The sequence below is a fragment of the Ornithorhynchus anatinus genome, chromosome 17 (assembly GCF_004115215.2).
Source record: "Ornithorhynchus anatinus isolate Pmale09 chromosome 17, mOrnAna1.pri.v4, whole genome shotgun sequence".
In the NCBI taxonomy this organism is placed as follows: Eukaryota; Metazoa; Chordata; class Mammalia; order Monotremata; family Ornithorhynchidae; genus Ornithorhynchus; species Ornithorhynchus anatinus.
In genome coordinates this window covers 16689781-16714667 of record NC_041744.1, presented here as the reverse complement: position 1 = coordinate 16714667, position 24887 = coordinate 16689781, and the positions used below count along the sequence as shown (strand labels likewise).

At 46.5% G+C, this 24887-nt stretch overlaps 1 protein-coding gene across 2 annotated transcripts in view; it reads left to right on the top strand.

Annotated features, from left to right (window-relative positions):
• Positions 1–6196, top strand: part of LOC103165980 (natural killer cells antigen CD94-like) — a 26285-nt gene extending 20089 nt beyond the window's left edge. For both annotated transcript variants that reach the window (XM_029081630.2, XM_029081627.2), the window contains exons 6-7: positions 319–422; positions 5716–6196. In XM_029081630.2, coding sequence (XP_028937463.1) covers positions 319–422; positions 5716–5836 — 225 coding nt within the window. In that variant the 3' untranslated portion in view covers positions 5837–6196. The remainder of the gene's footprint in view (positions 1–318; positions 423–5715) is intronic.
• Positions 6197–24887: the final 18691 nt, after the last annotated feature.

Genomic DNA, 24887 nt, shown 5'->3' with positions numbered 1-24887 from the left:
TGATTGATTGATTTGTCGAATCAAAAACGTTTAGGCTCACAAAAAACTTGTATGTGGAAAATGTTGTGAGGGTAAATATCAGAATTTTTCAAGATGCATCGTGGCCTTTTTGAAAGAGGGAAGAACTGGGAGTCAGAAGACATCAATTCTAAGCCCAGTAATAACCTCTGCTGTTAACCTTGAGCAAGTCATTTCACGTCTCATTGTTTCCTATAGAAGGCGGCCACTTTAATCAACTGCTTATTCAGGTCTCTGCATGTCCAGGCAGTTAGGGAGAAGGATCCTTAGCTTGGTGACGTTTTTTGTGGTTCTCAACAGGATTTCTTGTCCCTGTTTGCACTCTACGGATGGACTGGACTCTACCGAAGTGGAAGAAATCAAACTTGGAAGTGGTCCGATGGCTCAAATCTTTCCATAGGCCTGTAGGTTTCTGGTTCACTAAGCATTTCCCCTGCCCCATTCATTCTCAAGCACAGTAAAGCCTCTCCAAATGTGACTCAACGTGGGGAGGGGGCAAGTGGCAGATCAGTCCCAGTTAATCGAAGGATACTCTGAAGGATATTTTTAAGATGTAGTTTTACTGCTGTATGTCCCTCAATGTGATGACCAATTCAGCCTCTCTGACCTTCTGCTCTGGTCCATCCGTGATGCAGATAGTAAGTGTCTGTATCTTCAGTAACATCATCAGTCATTGGCCTACAGAGATTAAAGAAGCAGCAGAGAGGGAGATGGGCTGGGGCCAGACAGCTGAAATTTAGAAGGGTTAAATCTCGTTCCCTCTTGGTTCATGGAGGGGATTAGGAGGGATTCAAGCAAGGGCTCCACATGCAATAGGTGCTTAATGAATAGCACTGATGGATTGTTTGATTGACTAATTCCCCTCTCTTTGGCTCCCTTCCACCTAGCCCTCACAGCCTCTATAATGGGAGAGAGGGAATGTGAAGGTCCCCAAGATTTGAAAATTCAGATCAGAAACAGAAGATCTTTTGTTCTCCCTTCATGGTGTCCACTCTCCTAATCAAACTTTCATCCACCCCCATTTTACTCCCTTTCAGGGATTAGCTTTCAGGGATTGAGAAGCAGCGTGGCTCAGTGGCAAGAGCCTGGGTTTGGGAGTCAGAGGTCATGGGTTCTAATCCCTGCTCTGCCACTTGTCAGCTGTGTGACTTTGGGCAAGTCACTTAACTTCCCTGTGCCTCAGTTACCTCATCTGGAAAATGGGGTTTAAGACTGTTGAACCCCACATGGGACAACCTGATTACCTTGTAACCCCCCAGCACTTAGAACAGTGCTTGGAACATAGTAAGCACTTCCACCCACCCCGGACAACCTCAGGGCCCCCCCCGCCGCCACAGGGTTATTTGGTCATGAGCTCTGGGACTCTCTCGGCCGCTGGCCGCTTGACTTTGAGTCTGATCGGGTAGGGTCGGCTCGTCCCCCGACCCTGGTCATCGCCTGCTTATTAACACTATTGGAGTGTGCCTTACTGTAGCATGTTGCTATATTAGCGATCTCGCTTTTTATTGTTTATTGTCGTCAGATTTTGAATTTGATCAGGTCGCCCCTTAATCGAGTCTACCCCCGACCCTGGTCATCACCCCTTTTATTAACACGACTATATTGTATCATACTGTATCATGTTGCTATATTAGCACCACTGTATTGTATCATATTGTATCATGTTGCTATATTACCGATTTCGTTTATTACTGTTTATTGTTGTCAGTGCTGCCACCCACCTCTCTGGCCTCGCCATGTCCCTCCTCCCCCCCTCCCCCGTCCCGCCCCTTCCTATCCTCCCCTTCCCCTTCCCCTTCCCCTCTCTCGCTCAGCTCTTTCCCGCTCTCTCCTCTGTCTCCTCCCCCCCTCCTCTCTCCCGCCCTAGAACCCCACTTTACCAGCGCTACCCCTCTTCCCCCTCCCCCTACTCTTCCCCCCACCAAACCCCCTCTTCACCCCCTCCCCCCTTCTCTCTTCCCCACCCATGCCCCATCCCAGTCCTCTTGTCCCACCGCCACCCCTCATCCCCCTCTCCTCGTCCAGGGCCCCGCCACCTCCTTCCCATCCAAACCCTCCCCTCCCCCCGCCCTTCCCCCCTCCTCCCCTTGCACCCACAGCTACTTTCAAGTGTGGCCTCTGGAACCCCCGCTCTGTTACAGGCAAGCTACCTTTCATCCATGACCTTTTCCTCTCCCGCTCTCTCCTCCTCCTCGCCCTTTCGGAAACGTGGCTCTCTCCCGAAGACACGGTCTCCGCCGCCGCTCTCTCCGACGGAGGCCTCTCCTTCTCCCACTCCCCCAGACTCACCGGTAAGGGAGGAGGCGTCGGCTTCCTCCTCTCGCCCCGATGCCGCTTCCGCACTATCCCTCCTCCCCCCTCCCTCTCCTTCCCCTCCTTCGAAGCCCATATCATTCGCCTCTACCACCCACTCCAGTTACTTGTCGCCGTCATCTACCGCCCTCCCGGTCCCACCTCCGACTTCTTCAACCACCTTGACCCCTTTCTCACCTTCCTTCTCTCCTTCTCTCTGCCCACTCTGATCCTTGGAGACTTCAACATCCATACGGATGTACCCGACGACTCCTCCGCCGCCCGCCTGCTAACCCTCCTCGACTCTGCCGACCTCCTCCTCCACCATACCGCGCCCACTCACCGACTCGGTCACACCCTCGATCTTGTCATCTCCTACCGCTGCACTATCTCCTCACTCACCAACTCTGAAATCCCTCTCTCGGACCATAACCTTCTCACCTGCCTCATCTCTCACACTCCCTCCCCCTGCAAATCTTCGCTACTGCCCCACAGAGACCTCCGCTCTCTCGATCCCATCCGTCTTTCCAATAGCATCTCGCCTCACCTTGCCGCCCTGTCCTCTCTTCCCACTCTCGACGAACAGGTCTCCGCTCTCAACTCCACCCTCTCTACTCATCTCGACTCTCTCGCCCCCCTTTCCCTCTGCCGCTCTCACTCCACTAACCCACAGCCCTGGATCACCTCCTCCATCCGCCTCCTACGCTCCTATGCTCGAGCTGCCGAGCGCTGCTGGCGAAAGTCCAAGCACCAAGCCGACCTCACACACTTCAAATTTATCCTTTCCTGCCTTAACTCTGCCCTCTCCTCCGCCAGGCAAAGCTTCTTCTCCTCCCTCATCGACACCCATGCCCGTCACCCCCGCCGATTGTTCCGGACCTTTAACTCTCTCCTTAGGCCCCCTGTTCCTCCCCCTCCCCCATCTCTCACCCCTAATGATCTGGCCACCTATTTCCTCACGAAAATCAACACGATCAGGTCTGAGCTCCCCAAAGTCACCCCTCCGCCTCTCCCCTCCCCCCCAACAACCCCCTCCCCTACTTTCCCATCTTTCCCTGCAGTATCCTCAGAGGAGATCTCCTCCCTCCTCGCAAGTGCCACCCCCTCCACCTGCGCCTCGGACCCCATTCCCTCTCACCTTCTTAAAACCATCGCCCCTGCCCTCCTCCCTTCCTTAACTTCTATTTTTAACCACTCAATCTCCAAGGGCTCCTTCCCCTCTGCCTTCAAACACGCCCACGTCTCCCCCATCCTAAAAAAACCCGCTCTTGACCCCACTTCCCCCTCCAGTTATCGTCCTATCTCCCTACTACCCTTCCTTTCCAAAATCTTAGAACGAGTCGTCTACAATCGATGCCTAGAATTCCTTAACTCCCATTCTCTCCTAGACCCCCTCCAATCTGGCTTCCGTCCCCTCCACTCTACCGAGACTGCTCTCTCTAAGGTCACCCATGACCTCCTTCTTGCCAAATCCAATGGCTCCTACTCCATTCTGATCCTCCTTGACCTCTCTGCTGCCTTTGACACTGTCGACCATCCCCTCCTCCTCCATACCTTATCTCACCTTGGCTTCACGGACTCTGTCCTCTCCTGGTTCTCCTCTTACCTCTCTGGCCGATCATTCTCGGTCTCCTACGCTGGAGCCTCCTCCCCCTCCCATCCTTTAACTGTTGGAGTTCCTCAAGGGTCAGTTCTTGGCCCTCTTCTGTTCTCCATTTACACTCACTCCCTCGGTGAACTCATCCGCTCTCACGGCTTTGACTACCATCTCTACGCAGATGACACGCAGATCTACATCTCCGCCCCTGTCCTCTCCCCCTCCCTTCGGGCTCGCATCTCCTCCTGCCTCCGGGACATCTCCACCTGGATGTCGGCCCGCCACCTAAAACTCAACATGAGCAAGACTGAGCTCCTCATCTTCCCTCCCAACCCGGTCCTCTCCCAGACTTCTCTATCACCGTGGATGGCACGGCCATCCTTCCCGTCATCGCAGGCCCGCAATCTCGGTGTCATCCTTGACTCGTCCCTCTCGTTCACCCCACACATCCTATCCGTTACCAAGACCTGCCGGTTTCACCTCTACAATATCGCCAAGATCCGCCCTTTCCTCTCCACCCAGACGGCTACCTTACTATTACGGGCTCTCGTTATATACCGGCTAGACTACTGTGTCAGCCTTCTCTCTGACCTCCCTTCCTCCTCTCTCGCCCCGCTCCGGTCTATTCTTCACTCCGCTGCCCGGCTCATCTTCCTGCAGAAACGATCTGGGCATGTCACTCCCCTTCTTAAACAACTCCAGTGGTTGCCTATCGACCTCCGCTCCAAACAAAAACTCCTCACTCTAGGCTTCAAGGCTCTCCATCACCTTGCCCCTTCCTACCTCTCCTCCCTTCTCTCTTTCTACCGCCCACCCCGCACGCTCCGCTCCTCTGCCGCCCACCTCCTCGCCGTCCCTCGGTCTCGCCTATCCCGCCGTCGACCCCTGGGTCACGTCCTCCCGCGGTCCTGGAACGCCCTCCCTCCTCACCTCCGCCAAACTGATTCTCTTTCCCTCTTCAAAACCTTACTTAAAAATCACCTCCTCCAAGAGGCCTTCCCAGACTGAGCTCCTCTTCCCCCTCTACTCCCTCTGCCATCCCCCCTTTACCTCTCCGCAGCTAAAGCCTCATTTTCCCCTTTTCCCTCTGCTCCTCCACCTCTCCCTTCCCATCCCCACAGCACTGTACCCGTCCGCTCAACTGTATATATTTTCGTTACCCTATTTATTTTGTTAATGAATTGTACATCGCCTTGATTCTATTTAGTTGCCATTGTTTTTACGAGATGTTCTTCCCCTTGACGCTGTTTAGTGCCATTGTTCTTGTCTGTCCGTCTCCCCCGATTAGACTGTAAGCCCGTCAAACGGCAGGGACTGTCTCTATCTGTTGCCGACTTGTTCATCCCAAGCGCTTAGTACAGTGCTCTGCACATAGTAAGCGCTCAATAAATACTATTGAATGAACAGATGTCATCATAACAATAATAATTAGCTGCTGCTTGGCTTTGTTCCTTTATATTTTCAGTGGGTGCCATTTAGTTTATTTATATGGAATAAGTTGACAGGCAGGAGGGTTTAATCATCCCATTCCAGCTCAGTAGGGCTGGGTATGGTCACCGGTGCATTTCATATGGTACCTGGGGTAAGCACGTTATTACCAGTGGCTGACACTCTCTGAGGAGTCCTGTGCTTTCCTCTCCATGCTGAAATGAAGCCTAAACCTCCTGGAGCCTTGGCTTTCATATCTCTAAGTAGAGACTACACTTCAGTGTCTTACCCTTTTAACATATTCTTATTGGCGAAGACAGGGAAAATATTTCCAATGATCTGAAATTAACATTATATAAATGATGGTTTCTTCACCCCAGGCTGCATATAACCTTGGACGAATCTGGTAAAGACTGTGCCAAATATCATCCATCAAATCCAGCTTCTCCTGAAGAGTGTGAATCTCTTCAAAAGTACATCTGTAAGTATAGGATTCCATAGCTTTCATCTTCGGAGCTCATGGACAGGTCTTCATGGAGAACATCTGCAAAGGGACTGGATCCTGACATTCCATGGATTAGGCACAGTGTTTCACAGTGTAAGACCCCATTGCTCCATCTTTGTTAAATTCAAAGGAAGTCACAGTGGGATCGTGCTGGAAACACCTGACCTGAAGAGACCTGGTTGAAACTCTAGATTGGAAACTCCTTGTGGGCAGGAAGTGAGTCTACCAACTCCATATATTGTACTTTCCCAACCGCTTTAATACGATGCTTTGAACACAGTAAGTGCTCAATAAATACCATTAATTGAGTGAAGTAATTTCTTTAGTCTTTAGTGGACTTTTAAGACACCTTCAAGTGGCCAGTAGATCTCCTCAGGGGATGCTCTTTCATATCAAGTCGATAGCAGATTCTGTAAGAGGCAGGGAGTTCACTCTCAGATAATAAACACCTCTTTGCCTTCACCAATATTCAGTGACCTTCATTTTATGCAACACTGCCATATTACCCCATATTCATCAATTCAGTATCTTTCATCCTCTCGGTTTTAAGGAAACTTCATCAAATTCTGATAGAGAGTCATCTGGGGAAAAGGAATTTTTGGAAAAAAGTGACAAGGCAATACTCAGAATCAATTCATAGTTTTTCTATGAGACACATCTCATAGAATTGAATAGTGAAACTGGCATAAAATTGCAATGATGACGAGGTTAAAAAACCAAACAGGTCCCACATGGGTGATTGTCAACAAATCTGTAAGGGGGCATCCTGGACTGCAATTACTCAAGGGTCGTATGTTTGTTTTGAATTTAGTTGTCCCAATTTGCCTCTCTGAATACAGCCATGGCTGCAAACTATTAGCTCCGTTATATTGTACTCTCACAAGCGCTTAATAGTGTTCTGCACACAGCAAGTTCAAAGTATGTCCTTCTAAAGCAGAGGAGGTGTTTTGAAGGGTCCTGCTTGTCCCAGATGTACACAAATCTCACCATCCCTTCAAAGATCTCACACAGACCTTTCCACTTTCATTTCCGGGGACAGAGGTGAAGGGTTCTGAGCCTGGTAAACTGAGACTCAGCTGAGAAAAGTCAGAAGAACTGCACATTTCTTCTGGGGCTCTCGGTGAAACCCTTTAAGAACACCATGACTGCATGGGCTCATCTCTCCCAGAACATCCCACCACCATCTGCAATTGTTATGGTAGTGTATCCATAGAGTTTTCTTGGCAAAAATATGGAAGTGGTTTACCACTACCTTGTCCCGCACAGTAAACTTGAGTCTTCGCCGTTGACTCCTTCTCATGCCACTGCAGCCCAGCACATGTGAGTTTTGACTTGTAGCAAATTGCCTTCCACTCACTGGCCACTACCTAAACTGGGAATGGAAATGACACTGCTTGACTCCCCCACCAGTGGCTGAGACTGGTAGAGTACTGGAAATTCTCCGGGCGTGTTCCTGAGAGGGGAGGAACACAGTAGGTGCTCAGTAAATTCATTCATTCATCCATTCAATAGTATTTATTGAGCGCTTACTATGTGCAGAGCACTGTATTATGCCCTTGGAATGTACAAGTCGGCAACAGATAGAGATAGTCCCTGCCCTTTGGCGGGCTTACAGTCTAATTGGGGGAGACAGGCAGACAAGAACAATGGCAATAAATAGAGTCAAGGGGAAGAACATCTCATAAAAACTGTGGCAAATAAATAGAATCAGGGTGATGTACATCTCATTAAACAAAATAAACCAAATAAATAGGGTGATGAAGATATATACAGTTGAGCGGATGAGTACAGTGCTGAGGGGGTGAGACGGGAGAGGGGGAGGAGGAGAGGGAAAGGGGGAAGAAGAGGGTTTAGCTGCAGAGAGGTGAAGGGGGGTAGAGGGAGCAGAGGGAAAAAGGGGGGAGCTAAGTCTGGGAAGGTCTCTTGGAGGAGGTGAGCTTTAAGTAGGAATTTGAAGAGGGGAAGAGAATTAGATTGTCGGAGGTGAGGAGGGAGGGCACTCCAGGACCGTGGGAGGACGTGGCCCAGGGGTCGATGACGGGATAGGTGAGACCGAGGGATGGTGAGGAGGTGGGTGGCAGAGGAGCGGAGCGTGTGGGGTGGGCAGTATCAAGAGAGAAGGGAGGAGAGGTAGTAAGGGGCAAGGTGATGGAGAGCCTTGAAGCCTAGAGTGAGGAGTTTTGTTTTGAGCGGAGGTCGATAGGCAACCACTGGAGGTGTTTAAGAAGGGGAGTGACATGCCCAGATCGTTTCTGCAGGAAGGTGAGCCGAGCAGCGGAGTGAAGAATAAACTGGAGCGGGGCGAGAGAGGAGGAAGGGAGATCAGAGAGAAGGCTGACACAGTAGGCTAGCCAGGATATAATGAGAGCCTGTAGCAGTAAGGTAGCCGTTTGGGTGGAGAGGAAAGGGCAGATCTTGGCGATATTGTAAAGGTGAGACTGGCAGGTCTCGGTAACGGATCGGATATGTGGGGTGAATGAGAGAGCCGAGTCAAAGATGACACCGAAGTTGTGGGCCTGAGAGACGGGAAGGATGGTCGTACCATCCACGGTGATGGGGAAGTCTGGGACAGGACCGGGCTTGGGAGGGAAAATGAGGAGCTCAGTTTTGGTCATGTTGAGTTTTAGGTGGTGGGCAGACATCCAGGTGGAGATGACCTGGAGGCAGGAGGAGATGCGAGCCTGAAGGGAGGGGGAGAGGACAGGGGCAGAGATGTAGATCTGCATGTCATCTGAGTAGAGATGGTAGTCAAAGCTGTGAGAGCGAATGAGTTCACCGAGGGAGTGAGTGTAAATGGAGAACTGAAGAGGGCCAAGAACTGACCCTTGAGGAACTCCAACAGTTAAAGGATGGGAAGAGGAGGAGGTGCCTGTGAAGGAGACCGAGAATGACCGGCCAGAGAGATAAGAGGAGAACCAGGAGAGGATGGAGTCCGTGAAGCCAAGGTGAGATTAGGTGTGGAGGAGGAAGGCATGGTAGACAGTGTCAAAGGCAGCTGAGAGGTCAAGGAGGATTAGAATGGAGTAGGAGCCATTGGATTTGGCAAGAAGGAGGTCATGGGTGACCTTAGAGAGAGCAGTCTCGGTAGAGTGGAGGGGATGGAAGCCTGATTGGAGGGGGTCCAGAAGGGAATGAGAGTTAAGGAATTCTAAACAGTGAGTGTAGACGATTCATTCTAGGATTTTGGAAAGGAAGGGTAGTAGGGAGATAGGGCGATAACTGGAAGGGGAAGCGGGGTTGAGAGAGGGTTTCTTTAGGATGGGGGAGACGTGGGCATGTTTGAAGGCAGAGGGGAAGGAGCCATTGGAGATTGAGTGGTTAAAGATAGAAGTTAAGGAAGGGAGGAGGGCAGGGGCAATGCTTTTTATAAGATGAGCGGGAATGGGGTCTGATGCACAGGTGGAGGGGGTGGCACTTGCGAGGAGGGAGGAGATCTTCTCTGAGGATACTGCAGGGAAAGATGGGAAAGTAGGGGAGAGGGTTGGTCGGGGGGAGGGGAAAAGGGGAGGGGTGACTTTGGGGAGCTCAGACCTGATTGTGTTGATTTTTGTGATGAAGTAGGTGGCCAGATCAATGGTGGTGAGAGATGGGGGTGGGGGAGGAACAGGGGGGCTAAGAAAAGAGTTAAAGGTCCAGAACAAGTGGCGGAGGTGACAGGCATGGGTGTCAATGAGGGAGGAGAAGAAGTTCTGCCTGGTGGAGGAGAGGGCAGAGTTAAGGCAGGAAAGGATAAATTTGAAATATATGAGGCCGGCTTGGTGCTTGGACTTTCGCCAGCAGCGCTCAGCAGTTCGAGCATAGAAGCGTGGGAGACCAACAGAGGAGGTGATCCAGGGCTATGGGTTAGTGGAGCGAGAGCAGCGGAGGGAAAGGGGGGTGAGAGAGTTGAGATGAGTAGAGAGGGTGGAGTTGAGAGCGGAGACCTGATCATCGAGAGTGGGAAGTGAGGACAGGGCGGCAAGGTGGGGAGAAGTGCTTTTGGAAAGACGAATGGGATCAAGAGAGCAGAGGTCTCTGTAGGGGAGTAGCAAAGATTTGCAGGGGGAGGGAGTGTGAGAGATGAGATAAATGCTACTGATTGACTGAGTGAATAATTCCTGAAGATGAGGGCCATCATTGCTTAGGAACCATTGACAGGATTTGGTTCAAGCTTCTAACTTCTGTAAGACCGAGGGCCTATAGGAATAGTGCCTCAAAACTACATTTACCAGAAGGGTAAATGCTTATTTAAAACTCTCCCAAACACTCTGAACTGAAACACAGGCTACTCTTCTTCCTGGAGTGGAAATGCTTAAAGCTAATCAATCAATAGATCTATTGCATTTGAGTGGTTAATTTGCAGAGAGCACTTTGGGAGAATATAATTCTATAGAGTATGTAGACACGCTCCCTGCCCACAAGCTGCTTAAAGGAGGGGAAGCACCATGGCTTAGTGGGAAGAGCACAACCTTGGGAGTCAGAGGTGGTGGGTTCTAATCCCAACCTCACCACTTGTCAACTGTGTGACTCTGGGCAAGTCACTGAAGTTCTCTATGCCTCAGTTACCTCACCTGTAAAATGCGGATTAAGACCGCGAGTCCCACATGGGACAACCAGATAGCCTTCTATCTATCCCAGCACTTAGAACAGAGCTTGACAGATAGCAAGCCCTTAACAGATACTATCATTATTATTAAAGACTAGACTTAATAGCCCCATCAGTAAGTAAAAAGTAACTGAAGTAAGATTAACTGTTGTTAATGGGAGTTTCAACAGGGCGTCAGTTCCTAATGGGTTAGAAGAGTGGGGCAGATGGTCAACATGGAGACGGGAGAGGCGTCTATCTTGCTCAAGTCAGTTAAATTAGAGAGCTCCAAAGTCTTGTATACAATGTGAAGTAATGAAGTCACGCATCCCTTGGAGGGCCTTGCAAAAAAATGTCATCCTTTGGCCTAAAGTGGAGATTTCACACCCACAGAAGTTATTCTTTTACGTAACTTGCTATTGTTCTGTGGGTTCTTAAGGGCTGTTCATCGTTGTTTACCCTTGACTGTTACCTTGTTTTGATCTCTTAACCCCTTTTTAGATCATGAGCCCCATGTGAAACAGCAACGGTCTGATGTGTGATATTTGGTGTCACGAGCCCCGACCCCAGCTTCGTACCAACCAAGACCTTCCTGAATCGGGGGAGCCTAATGCTGAGTCTGATGCTCAGACAACACTTCTGATCACCAAGGTTACCGTGGAAAGTTTTTTACTTCATTTTACCAGCGTCCAAGGGAGTCAAACTTACACACGCTCACTCCACTAAGGATCCCAAACCAGGCTAGGGTCAAAGGAGTCCCTTCTGCTATTGCTTCTTTCTGCTTCAGGTGCTGCTGCCTTCTTGTGCTATTATGTGCAGCTCTCCTGCTGCTTCTGCCCTCTGGCTGCACGTCCCTGCTGCTCCCAAGTGGTGCTCCGATGCTTGTTTGTGCTCCAGCTCCTTCCCTCTGAGCATCCTACAAAAAGGCGCCGCAGCTGTGGCCTCACGGGGCAGTCATTGATTGATCCAGGTCCGTTACAGGGTAGAACAGGGAGAGAAAGCCCCGCCTACCTCTATGCTCCACCCTCACAGGCCCGCAATCCCCTGTCTCAAGTAAATCCCAGCAAGGCCTTTGCCTGTCTCTTCCTTTGGGTCGTCCCCAGGATCATAAACAGTCATTAATAAGGCAGCTTGTTGTGGGCTCACCACATCTGGGTCCACCCTAGCATTTAGAACAACGCTTGACACATGATGAGGGCTTGATAATTATCATAACAGACCTTGGCAACATTCCAGTAATAGTCATTTGGGGAGAAACAATGGTTGGGTGTTGGAACGGTGTATGGGAGATGAAGGCAAGAAGGAGGGGAAGGGGGAAGGAAGGAATGAGGGACAATAGAAGGGTAAATACAGACAAGGTTAACTGCATGGAGCTTGTTTGAAAAATGCAATTTGTCAGCTGAAGAGCACTCCCCATTGCTGCCTGATATTATTCAATGAAACGGGTAAGGTAAACTTTCATTATGTAATAATAATAATAATAATGTTGGTATTTGTTAAGTGCTTACTATGTGGAGAGCACTGTTCTAAGCGCTGGGGTAGATCCAGGATCATCAGGTTGTCCCATGTGAGGCTCACAGTCTTCATCCCCATTTTCCAGATGAGGGAACTGAGGCCCAGAGAAGTGAAGTGACTTGCCCACAGTCACACAGCTAACAAGTGGCCGAGCCCGGATTCAAACCCATGACCTCTGACTCCCAAGCCCTCTGACTCTCTTTCCACTGAGTAGGGTTTGTAACTGTCTTGCAGATTTGAAGATGACAGCACAGATGGTGAGATTTGATTTGTGCGTTAGGTGTGGCTAATAAGACCAAAGTGTGACTGAATATCCCCACCATATCACATAATATCTAGTGATGATCGCTCCTCGCTGTCCTTGTGCATTTGATTTCTCTAGCTTCTGTGCTGAATTTTCTCTCTCTCTCTCTCCCTTGATCTCATGATCTTCCTCGTTCTTCTGCTCCTACTCAGTCACTATTTCTGATTAGTGTCTGTCACTAGAAGGGTAGTTAAGAACCAAGGGTAAACAAGGTTGTTTATAACTATTAACTCGGCAATGCCACCTTCCATGAAAGAAATCAGGATCGGGGCCAAAAAAAAAGTATTCCATAGAAAATTATTACTTTTATATTATGGTTTTTAAATTACTTTCAATCATTATGCAAGTCATTTTTCTCTTTTTCTTTACGACCAGTGGTTAGGAGTCAGGCTGGGGGAGAGGATTCGGGAGTGGGAAGAGGAAGAAAGTAAGGACTAATAGCTAGATACTGAGAGAGAGACAACGTTAACCCAGAACCCAAATCCAGTCATGGTCAGGGACTGGAAAAATCTGAAGCTCTTCTGATGAGGAAAGAAAACGAATTGTATTGTAGGGCTGTCTAATTGTGAGAGGCAATTTAAGCTGGAGACATGGACGGCCTAAGCCATTTTAAATTTGGGGAATTTAGAGACAAAAGTGATATTGGGCAAATTAGTTCATATTGCTATCCCTCTGTTCATCTGGATATTCTCTACGTATCCCAGACCTTAGGACAGTGGGTTGTGTCATAATAAGTGTTTAATAAATGCCACCACCCATTCATCCATCACTTTCCTCATTTGTAAAATAAAGACAGGATTTCTGCTCTCCCGCCCTCTTAGACTGTGAGCCGAAGGGACTGTGTCTGATCTGATTATCTTCTGTCTGCCCTGTGCTTAGCACGATGCCTGGCACATATTTAATAAATACCATCATTGCTATTGGCTGCCATTAAACAAGACAAAGGAAATTAAAAGCAAAATAGTTTGTTATTAAATAGTAAGTAAAATAATACATAGTTGTATAATAGTACAGAAAGCAGGAAAATCATAAGAAGAGCTGACCCTTCTTTGCACCGGGCCAGCATTGTTATCAGGGGACTGGCTGTCGAATCTTACATTTGTGTTGGCTATTGTCTGTTAGATGTGGCATTTAATGGTGTGGCAGAGCCCCAGCTGCAGGTGTCCGGCTAGCTTTCTGCTCCTCTGCTCTTGGACTCTCCTCAGTGCCTGCAGGGTCCAGTCGGGCAGGACTAGAAGGACTGTGTCAATCACCCAGCTGGGTGTGGACATTGGATAGGGCTAGAGACTGGTTTCTCCTTTTCCTAAATCCCATAGTTCAACCCTGCCCCCCTACCCCAACCTCTCTCCCCCATCTTCCCGACACTCTCCAAGAAACCTGGTCTCAGACATTAAAAAAAAAAATGAACATACATCTGGTCCAGTGAGGGCAAAAGTAACCTTTAAATATGTGCAACCCAGAGGGGAACTTTACACGGACAGTGTCTCAGAACACATCCCCCCAGGGAATTTTCTTGGTGGTTTCCAAGGACACTGTGCCACCCTAGTTTTGTGTCCTGGGCGCATTCAGCATATTTCTAACAGAAACAGCAGTCTGTCTTTCAGTCTCAGGAAGCTTGAGACATTTGAAGATCCTCTCAAAGATGACAAGCGCTCCGTTGGACCTCCCAGGAGCCAGCACAGGTATGTCTGGCTCAGAGTGCTCTAGAAAATGGATCGATTCTTTCAAGCATCAGCAGAGAAAGCAATGGGATTAAACCCCCAGGACCCTGGTCATAGAGAAGAGGAGACAAATCCCTGCTAATAGAGGGAGACCAGGCTTGGTGGATCCATCCATGTCTTTCTCTCTTTCAGGCTCCTCGCCTTTCCCCTGGTGGCTCATCAAAGTGGCTCTGGGGATCCTCTTCCTGGTGCTTTTTGTGACTTCTTGGCTGTTGCAGGTGAAATGTGAGTTTACGGAACAAAACAATAATAATCCTAGTGGTTTCATCATGCGTTCAGGAATTATGTCAATACTGATTGGGGAAGAAATGCCCAGAAGGAATTGAGAGGGTTTCTCCGTGGATTTTCAAATCCCCCTTCTTCCCCTGCTGGAACTGATGGGGCAGGGGATTGTTTCAGATGGAGCAAGAAGGATAGCTCAAGCTATCTTGATTGGAGCTCAGATAGGGTGACTACTAAATTCTTTCTCCTTTTACATATCTGTGTGTTTGTTTGTGTGTGTGTACGGCTCCCTCTCTTCCTTTATCATACTGCCTCTCTGCATCTACTTCTCTCTCTCTCGGTCTGTACCTAATCTTTCTTTCTGTGTCAGGGTAAACCCACAAGGGGTTATGGGAGTCAGCTTAAGGTTGAAAAGGCTGAGACGCAGAAGACAAAGGCACGAGGCAAGCAGTAGATGCCAGAGAAGTGGAAAAGGGTGAAAAGATCTATCTTCTATCCACTCCAGGGCTCAGAACAAGTTAAGTTTGTAGTAAGGGCTTCACAGATATCATAAAAAAATTGATTTTCCATTCTATGGCCTCAGATTTAAAGGGGTCACCAGAAATGTTAGATAGATTTGTCTTTGGAGGAATTCAGTGTTGCTGCTGCCATTTATAGCGACACTAACATTACCATGCTCACCATTAGATTTGCCACTCTCCCCGTGGCGGCTCATTGTGATGACTCTGGGACTCTTGTACTTTGGACTGCTGACAATAATGGGTGTCATCGCTATCCTCAGTAAGTAACTCCTGGGCAAATGTGAACTATAGATCAGTTGGCTCCTTAATGTACGAATTATAATTAGTAAGGAATGATTGTTTTTATGATTTTATCCAATTTAGCCTGAATTTTACGCCCAAGACATTTTCTTCAAATGAGGCTTAAATTTAAAACCATTTCCCAATTTGCATTATGTTTAATTGTCACTGCTAAAATAGTCTTAGGTTGATTTACAAATCCTCCCTAATCCTGCCGCAGTTGAGTGGTCCTTCTGTCAGTATATCCACTGATAGCAATCAAGTTGACAAGAAGTTGGGAATGAGGTATTGCGAGATTTGGTCATGTTTAATTGCAGCATGATCTTTTCCTGAGAGGAAGGTATTTCCTTTGAATCACTCATGCCTGTTATCACTTTGTGCTTAATCTCTCAGGCGACAGCCTTCATTCATGTCACAACACTGTGGAATCCGTGGCTCAGTGGAAAGAGCCCGGGCTTGGGAGATAAGGGTCGTGGGTTCTAATCCCGACTCTGCCACTTAGCTGTGTGACTTTGGGCAAGTCACTTCACTTCTCGGTGCCTCAGTTACCTCATCTGTCAAATGGGGATTAAGATTGTGAGCCCATCATGGGACAACCTCATTACCTTGTATCTACCCCTGAGCTTAAAACAGTGCTTGGCACATAATAAGAGCTAAACAAATACCATCATTATTGTTATTATTATTATTAATCTTCCTCTCCAAGCCAAGCTTTGGATCAATCGATGAATCAACTGTATCGACTGAGCCCTTGGAAGAATACCACACAGCAGATAAGATAGACATTTTCCCTGCCCACAAGAAGCTTCTGGTTTAGAGAATGTCATTTTGTTGTGGATTGACACTGGGGTATGTGTGTCAGAGTAGCTCTTTTTACTTCCTGGCCAGAAGGGGCAAAATGTGAAAAAACAATAACCAAAATATCATCAGTGACCAGGTGGGCTAGTGGTTAAGATGATAGACTGCTTACCCAGTGTTCTGTGCATGTGTGGGTTTGAATCCCATTCCCGTTGTCACTGTTTTATTACATTTAGATGTGTGCCCTTTGAGAGCTTAATATTTACCACACCCTCAGCCCCACGGCATTTATGTACATACCTATAATTTATTTATGTCAGTGTCTGTCTTCCCTTCTTAACGGTAAGCTGGTTGTGGGTAGGGAATATGTCTACTGTCTGTTGGACTGTACTCTCCCAAGTGCTTAGTACAGAGCTCCGCACACAGTAAGTGCTCAATAAATAAATAAATAAATGATTGATTCGTTGATCATCAGAGAGATACTGTTCTTGTCCTCAGCCTCACTGGAAAAGCACAGTACCTGTTTGTTTAGCCGTTTCCATGGTTGACAAAAGCAGGAAACTAAAAGACTGTTGCGTATAGATGTGGTGTGCTAATGTAAAAAACTGAAACACAACATTTTTTAGAATTTATATCCAAAATTTGCCCAACATCCTCCAGACTAGGCCGTGTGCTTTCAGCCACAACCTGTGACCTTGATCCCAATGGCTCTTCCCTTAGACCTGCAGTATCCGCCCAGATTTTTAATTCATTGCTGACTATTGGTCTCCTTTCCTTGCCCATGAAGAAAGCAGGGAAAAACTGCTTGACAGTTTCTCTAGTAATTGCTATTTTATTTCTGAAATTGTGCAATCCGTCATGATGTTCTTTTGAGAGAAAAAAAACTAAAGCATGATTGTATTTGTATGGGTTTAATAGAGATGGCAAAGCCAGGGTGTTGCCTCTGGCTGAAGTCTGTTAATGACATACTCTATTTTGATATCATCACGCAAATTTAAGGATGCAGAAATGTTCCTGACCTTTAGTGCTTGTAATGCCCTTCTTAATGAAATTTCAGTCAGTCTGTCAGCCAATCATATTTATTGAGTTCCTACGGTGTGCAGAGCATTCCTACAGACACATTCCATGCCCACAATGAGTTTGCAGTCTAGAGGGGGAGGCAGACATTAATATAAATAAATAAAATTGCAGATATATACTTAAGTGCTGTGGGGCTGGAAAGGGGATGAATAAAGGGAGGAAATCAAAGTGACACAGAAAAGTGTGGGAGAAGAGGAAAGGAGGGCTTAATCAGGGAAGGCGTCTTGGAGGAGATGTACCTTCAATAAGGCTGTTTACTCTTTTGGATGGGTTACTTTCTCTTGGGATATTACTGATGGTCCCTGGCTGTACTGGGCATCCAGCTTAGAATTTTGAATGCTCTCTGATGACCTCTCCTAGATCTGTTTTGTTTCTTCCTTCCACAGTGGGGTCAGGGAAGGTGTCCACAATCTCTCTGTCACGTTATGATAGACCAAGTAATGGGCACACAATCTTCCCTCGGTGCTATGTCAGAAGAGATAAGTTCTTGTGGCTTATAAAATAAGTGAAGGTACAGCAGGATCTGTGTCTGAGGGGCTCCCACAGAAATATTCTCACCCGCGACTGCAGATTGACCCTCTGTTCGCCTGTCAGCCATCTTGGAATGCCTGCTGCTGGTGAGAATGTGTGCATGGCAAAGTGCCACTCCTCACCATTACTGGACACACAACTCAAAGCCTTGACTGATTGATTGGTAGGTAGCCCAATCGTGGGAGAGACAACTGTACAATCCAACAACACCCTTGATGTCCGAGGAGCAATATTTAGTGATAAAATCTTCTACGTGATTGGACTAAGGACCGGAAAAAGGGTCCTACTCTATTGTTGTGGTAAAAAATGGAAGAGATTATTTCACAGTGACAGTCATAGACAATTGGACTGGCACCATCAGCAATGTCATCCTTGAAAAGAAGGACGCATTTGTTTGTGTGTGTTTGTGTGTCATTAAATATGTAGGAGTTACATACATATTTGTGAATACGTACTTAAGTGTGTAACCATTAGCTCAACTCAAGTTCTCCCACTCTGTCTCAACGTTCATGGGCATTTTTCCAGGCTTTACATGCTCTCTGATCTCTCCCTGGAGCAGGAATGATTTGACTTTAAGCTTCTCCTCTCAAGGAAGTTGTCCAGGTGGGGTTTTTTTTGTTGACATCAGGCAAAGCAAGACCAGCTTCCTTAGTTCTCAGTGTCTAAAGACCTCATCAGAATATTATATGTAGTAGGTGGGACACAACCTTCTACTATCACTGACAAACCAGAACTCTTTTAGAGGCGAGCATTGCCTTTCCAGATATCTGTCCAATCAAGTCCTCAACATTTTCACAGATTACAACTCTTGTGGGATTTTTGATGTGATCAAACACTAGGAGAAACCAACATAATCTCATTTATTGTGCTGGGAAGAAGAGGAAGTAGACGACTTGGGTTTGATGTCTTTCACTCCCAGGAGCCATGCTGCAGATCTCATGGACTCTGACGCTCATTTTCCATCTCTTTCTAACGGGGCACACCGGACTTGGATTTGAGCTCTTCACATTAAAAGAGCCAAAAGTTAATTTTGCTTTCATTTCTGATTTATAGGTGGATGGAATATATGGACCTAACACTGCATCAAAAGGGCAGACCCTTAGTGACTTAGAGGAACAGAGGAGGACTATATCAATGGCGGTGCATGAAGCTGATAGTGTGTCTGTGTGCCTCCTTCTCTGGGATCCAAGGAAGTATCAGGAGATTGGTGTCGGCTGGGAATGGGGTTGAAGGTGTCAGACTGAGGAGCAGCGAAAAACCAATAGCCTGCATCCTCTTGGGACAGCAATCGGTTAATTATATTTCCTTTAGGTGGCCGCCATTTCTAGCTTAGTTTTTTATAATTAGATGATATTATTGTCATAATAAATTCAAATGGTTCAATCTTTCTTTCTTTCCATCAACTTTTCAGCCCCTTTAGAAATTACTTCATAAAAATGTCAGTAATTATGATTTACACATTTTCAGAATATTATCTTATAACTTTATCCCTTAGCTACAGAAGGTGATTAAAAATATATAACTTGAAGACATTACTGCCATATCTCCTGACACATTTTAAGCAATCAATGGTATTTATCAAGAGCACTTACTCTGGGCAGAGCACTGTACTAAGTAAGAAGACATTATTCCTGCCCTCAAGACTCTTATCGTCTAGCCAGAGGGCAGACACAAAAATGAATTCTTAGAAGGGGGATGCAACAGAGTTCAAAGATATGTATATATGTGCTGTGGTGGAGGGAGGTGGAGGAGTACAAAAGGGCTTAGATAAGTGCAAAGGTAACGTCATATGAGGGGAAAAAAGACAGGGAGATGAAACACTAGTCAAGGAAGCTTCCTGGAGAATATATGATTCCAGTAGGGCTACGAATATGGGGAGAGTGGTGATGGTAATTGTGGTATTTGTTGAAGACTTACTGTGTGCCAGGTGGTGTATTAAGCACTGGAGTGGATACAAGCAAATCGGGTTAACACAGTCCCTGTCCCACATGGGGCTTACTGTCTCAATCCCCATTTTAGAGATGAGGGAACTGAGGCACAGAAAAGCGAAGTGACTTGTCCAAGGTCACAAGGCAGATACATGGCAGAGCTGGGATTGGAACCCATGACCTTCCAACTCCCAGGCCTGTGCTCTACCCCTTATGCCATGCTGCTTCTCTACGCCATGCTGTTTCCGTATAGTCAGTTCTCAAGTCAGTCGATCGTATTTATTGAGCGATTACTCTGTGCAGAGGACTGTACTAAGTGCTTGGGAGAGTACAATATAAAACCATAACAGACCCATTCCCTGCCTACAGCAAGCTTACATTCTAGAGGAAGAGGCAGACATTAATATAAATAAATGAATTACAGATATGTACATAAGGGCTATGGGGCTGGGAGGCAGGGATGAATAAAAGAAGCAAGTCAGGGCGATGCAGAAGGAAGTCGAAAAGAAAAAGAGGGTTTAGTCAGGGAAGACCACTTGTCGGACATGTGCCTTCAATAAGGCTTTGAAGCGGGGGAAATAATTGACTGTCAGATATAAGAAAGGAGGGCTTTCCAGGACAGGTGCAGGGTGGGGCAAGAGGTTGATGGAGAGATAGATGAGACAGATGTACAGTAAGAGGGCTAACATTAGAAGAGTGAAGTGTGCGGGCTGGGTTGTAGAAGGAGAGTAGTGAGTGAGGTGGTCCAGCCCACTGACTGAACCACACACTCCAATAAAAACAACTCACACTCAGACGGGGGCCTAAACCAAATGCCTTGAATTGAGCATATTGAAGTGATGGTCAAAAACAAACAGTCCTATGATTACAGGAAGCTAAAAATTGACACCTCAGTATTGGGTTGAAGATCCTCCAGGCTGGTCCTCTGTGGTTGGAAACAATTCTCTGTGCAGAGCATGGACCTGGCTAGTCTGAAACTGAAAACAAAAACGTCACCGTAGGTCCATCTGTGGTTCAGCCACAGAGACATCTGTAGATGGGGGCAAGGGAGAGGCACGATATCTGCTCTCCCTGATTATGTCAAAAACATCTTCTGGGTGACCCCTGAGGGCAGGCTGGAAGAAAGAAATTGTCCCCAGATGGAGAGTGAAAAGAGCAGTGAGTTTAGAAACAGAACAGGTAGGGGAGGGGGGCTGCCTTGGGCTAGGGATTGGAGTCTCAGTAGCCAGTAGATGAGGCAGGAGTGGAACTGTGAATTAGAAATAATATCCACAAGGTTTTAAAAAAACAGGATATTGTTGCGATGTTTCCTCCCTGAGCCACAAATCTGTAGGGTTTGTTTGCATGTCCAGCTGTATAGGAGCCCATCAGTGTTTCAGTTTAGGTGTAAGATTTAGCAGGTAAACATTGCCCGACGGACCATGGGACAACTGGTCCCCTGGGGCATAGACTGCTATCAGCTGCTCCTGTTGAAAGGATCAAAGCAGATTCCGTGCTGATTTGGACAAGAGGCCTCCAAGTGGTTGAATGACCCCTAAATGTGAATGAGTATGAGAGAAAACTCATACCCTATCAGTCAAGTAATCAACCAATCAACATTTGATCGATAATATCAGAAATCGATGATCACTCTTCCCACTTCTGAAGCTTTATTGAAGGCACAGGTCCTCCAAGAGGCTTTTCATAACTAAGCTTTCATTTCTTCTTCTCCCTTTCCCTTTTGTGTAGCTCCTTCACTTGGATTTGCAACTTTCATTCACCCCTCCCTCAGTCCCAAGGCACTTATGTCTATATCTGTAGTTTAATTTTTTTCTTTATATCATTGTCTACCTTCCCCTCTAGACTGTAAACTCATTGTGGGCAGGAAGCACGTCTACCAATTCTCTAATATTGTTCTCTCCCAAGCATGTGGTACAGTGCTCTGCACATAATAAGTGTTCATTAAATATAATTGATAGATTGAGTAATTGATTTTCAGACGAGCTGTAAACCACTGTATGAAGTTTGATGCCCTGCTGCTAACAAACTATATCCATTTATCTTCCAAAAGCCATGCCTGCCTTCTTGATTATGATTTCTACTTCTTTCAATCAATCAGTAGCATTTATCGAGTACTTACTGTGTGCGGAGTTCTGTATTAAGGGCTTGGGAGAACACTATTTAAAGGAATGGGTATAGACAATCCCTGCCCACAAGGAGCTTACAGAGTTGAGGGGGAGACAGACCCCAAAATGAATGACAGATAGATGTGTAAATGTGCATTCTGGGGCTGGGGAAGGGGAGAATATCAAAGTGCTTAAAGGAACAGACACAAGTGCATAGGTGATGCAGAGGAGGGGTGGGCTTAAAAAAGGGAAGCGAGAACTTAACAGTGGAAGGATTCTTGGAGATGCGATTTAGGAGGGCTTTGAAGGTGAAGATAAGAGTGGGCTGTCTGATATGAAGAAGAAGGGATTTTTCCAGCCAGAAGGAGAACAAGGGCTAAAGGTTGGTGACGAGAAAGAAGTCATTAAGGTGCAGTGAGTAGGTTGGTCTTACAGGAGCACAGTGTGCAGGTCGGGTTGTACTGAGATCAGGCAGATAAGCTAGGAGGGAAAGAAATGTAAAAGAACTTTAAAATCATTTGTAAGACATTTCTGTTTGGTGTAGCTATGGATGAGCAACCACTGAAGGATATTTTGAATGAGCATTTTTTTGTTTTTGGAAAAATGATCCAGGCAGGACAGTGAAATATGGAGCGGAGAGGGGAGAGGCAGTGAGGTCAGCAAGGAGATTGATTCAGAAATCAAGATGGGATATGATTAGGGCTTGGATCAGTGTGGTAGTGGTTTGGATGGAGAGGAAGGAGCAGATTCTAGAAATGTGGAGAAAGTAGAACCAACAGGATATGGTGCCAGGTTGGAATGAGAGAGATGATGTCAACGTTATGGATTTGTAAAACAAGAAGAAGGATGGTGTCTCATAATAGAAATAGTAGAAATATTTATTAAATGTGTCTTTATCTGTGTTTCATTGGTTACTGCACTCCTAAAGAATACCATTTGGTGACACTATTAAATTCGGGGTAGCCAATGGAAATCTGTGTTATAGGGCTTCTTTTTAGCAATCAATCAATCTTATTTATTGAGTATTTACTCAGAGAAGACACAATCTCAGACCTCAAGAGGCTTGCAACCTAGTGGACATACTTTTAGCTTTTTTCTGGCTTAATGTTAATCCTTTTTATCTTCCTATCTGGGGGGAGGTGATAGACAATCACCAGCATAACCTATTTTGTACATGGTCCATGAATGTGCCCCATAGGGGTAATCTGAAATGGAGTAGTTCCTGGTGATTCCTTGAAAAACCTACGATGATGCACACAAGCCTTTTGTCTTGGAAGAGTTTCCAAATTGATTGGAAATATACCATTGTATTAATAATAATGTTGGTATTTGTTAAGCACTTACTATGTGCCGAGCACTGTTCTAAGCACTGGGGTAGATACAGGGTCATCAGGTTGTCCTACGTGAGGCTCACAGTCTTCATCCCCATTTTACAGATGAGGGAACTGAGGAACAGAGAGGTTGTGACTTGCCCACAGTCACACAGCTGACAAGTGGCAGAGCTGCGATTCAAACACATGACCTCTGACTCCCAAGACCGTGCTCTTTCCACTGATCCATGCTGCTTCTCTGCTTCTATTAACTAACATGAAGTTCAGGCTCTAACCATGTAATATAGCATTGGGTTAACTGGGCATCAGAGTGGCAAGTAGACCGCTAATTAGGCTCAGGGTTTCTCACCTTGAGCTCAGATTATTACTCTGTGACCTTACACAAATCACTTAACTTCTCTCTTTTCTTTTTAATGGTATCTCAAGTGCTTACCAAGTGTCAAGCACTGCTCTAAGCATTGGGGTAGATACAAGATAATCTGCTGGGACACTGTCCCTGTCCCTCATGGGGCTCACAGTCTAGATTGGAAGGAAGTGGGATTAATCCCCATTTTATAGATGAGGTAACTGAGTCACAGAGAAGTGAAGTGACTTAAACAAGATCACACAGCAGGAAAGTGGCAGAGCCCGGATTAGAATCCAGGTCCTCCACTTCCCAGGCCCGTGCTCTTTCCACTAAGCCTTACTGCTTCTCCATGCCTCAGTTTGCTCATCTATAAAATGGGGATTAAATACTTCTTCTCCCTCCCCCTCAGACTGAAAGTCCTGTGGGACAAGGACTATGACCATTTATTGTTGCATTGTACTCTTCCAAGTGTTTAGCATAGTGATCTGCACACAGTAAGCGCTAAATTAATATGATTGGCTGACTGACCTGAATATCTTGTATCTATCCCAACACTTGGTACAGTGCTTGGCACAAAGTAAGACCCTAACAAATATTATTATCATCATTATTATCATTATCGTTGCTCCTGTTACTATTCTTAACATGGCGAGCAGGATAGAATTCATCCTGGGAGTATCACTCCGGTCTCTGATTATTCTGGGGCTCTTGTTTCCTTCTGATGTGATCAATAAATACCACTGATTGATTGATTCTCTTGACCCAAAGGTATTCTCGGGCTCGCCTTCTTCGTTCTCCCTGAATCACCCGTTCTGTACTCTTGTTCAGCACAACTGGGTCTCACTGAAAATGGCTATTGCAGGTGTCTTCACCCAGTGGGTCTCAGTGAATGTTGTCTACAGGGCTACTGCTGGCATGTCAGCCTGAAGAGTCAACATCCTTCATAAATCCAATTGACAGTCTGCCTTTGACATTTGTTGCGAACGAAACTTCTTTGGCATGGCTGATTGAACCTAAGTTGAATATGTTGCAAGCCCTCCAGGTTTTCTTGTTACTCTTTCCAAAAATAAGACCCGGGGATGACAGTAATGTGTGCCTAAATTTCAGTCTCGGAAAGGGTGATGATCAATCAAAAGCACTTATTGAGTGCTCACTCTGTGCAGAGCCCTGTAGTAGGTGCTTGGAAGAATACCTCCCTCCTTCCAGATTGTAAGCTCCTTTTGGGCCCAGTTCATGTCTAACATCTCTATTGCCTTTGGCTTTGTATTGTGCTTTGCATGTAGTAAGTGCTCAATAAGTACAATTGAATATGAGTGAATGAACTGTACTCCCCACAAGATCCTAACAATGCTTAATGCATACCACTGACCGATTGATTACTGTGGAGCCATTCAACTTGATCACTACCCTCAAGAAACTTGCAATCTAGCTAGGAGGAATATACTTTAAATGTTAAAGACCCATTTGATGGACGGAGATGGTAAATGGATTAAATGCTTTCTCCACTGAATTCAGCACTGTGGATTTTGTTGCTCATCAACATGTGCATTCAGTAAGAGAGGCCTCGTGATCACAGCTTCTTATCACATTAACCTGGGAAGAGGGGTTGTTGGTTAGCAAACAACTGAAATTGCTCAGGAAGCCAGTAAGTGGGCTTGTAGCTGGCAGAGTTCCTGACCAAGAAATACCTGCCCAACCATTGCTCGTGAGATGTGGAAGAGGGGTGGAAAGAGCACTGGCTAGAGCAGGAGGAAAGTAGGTAGGGAGGGGCTGTATGCCAACAAGAATTAGCAAGGCCTAAT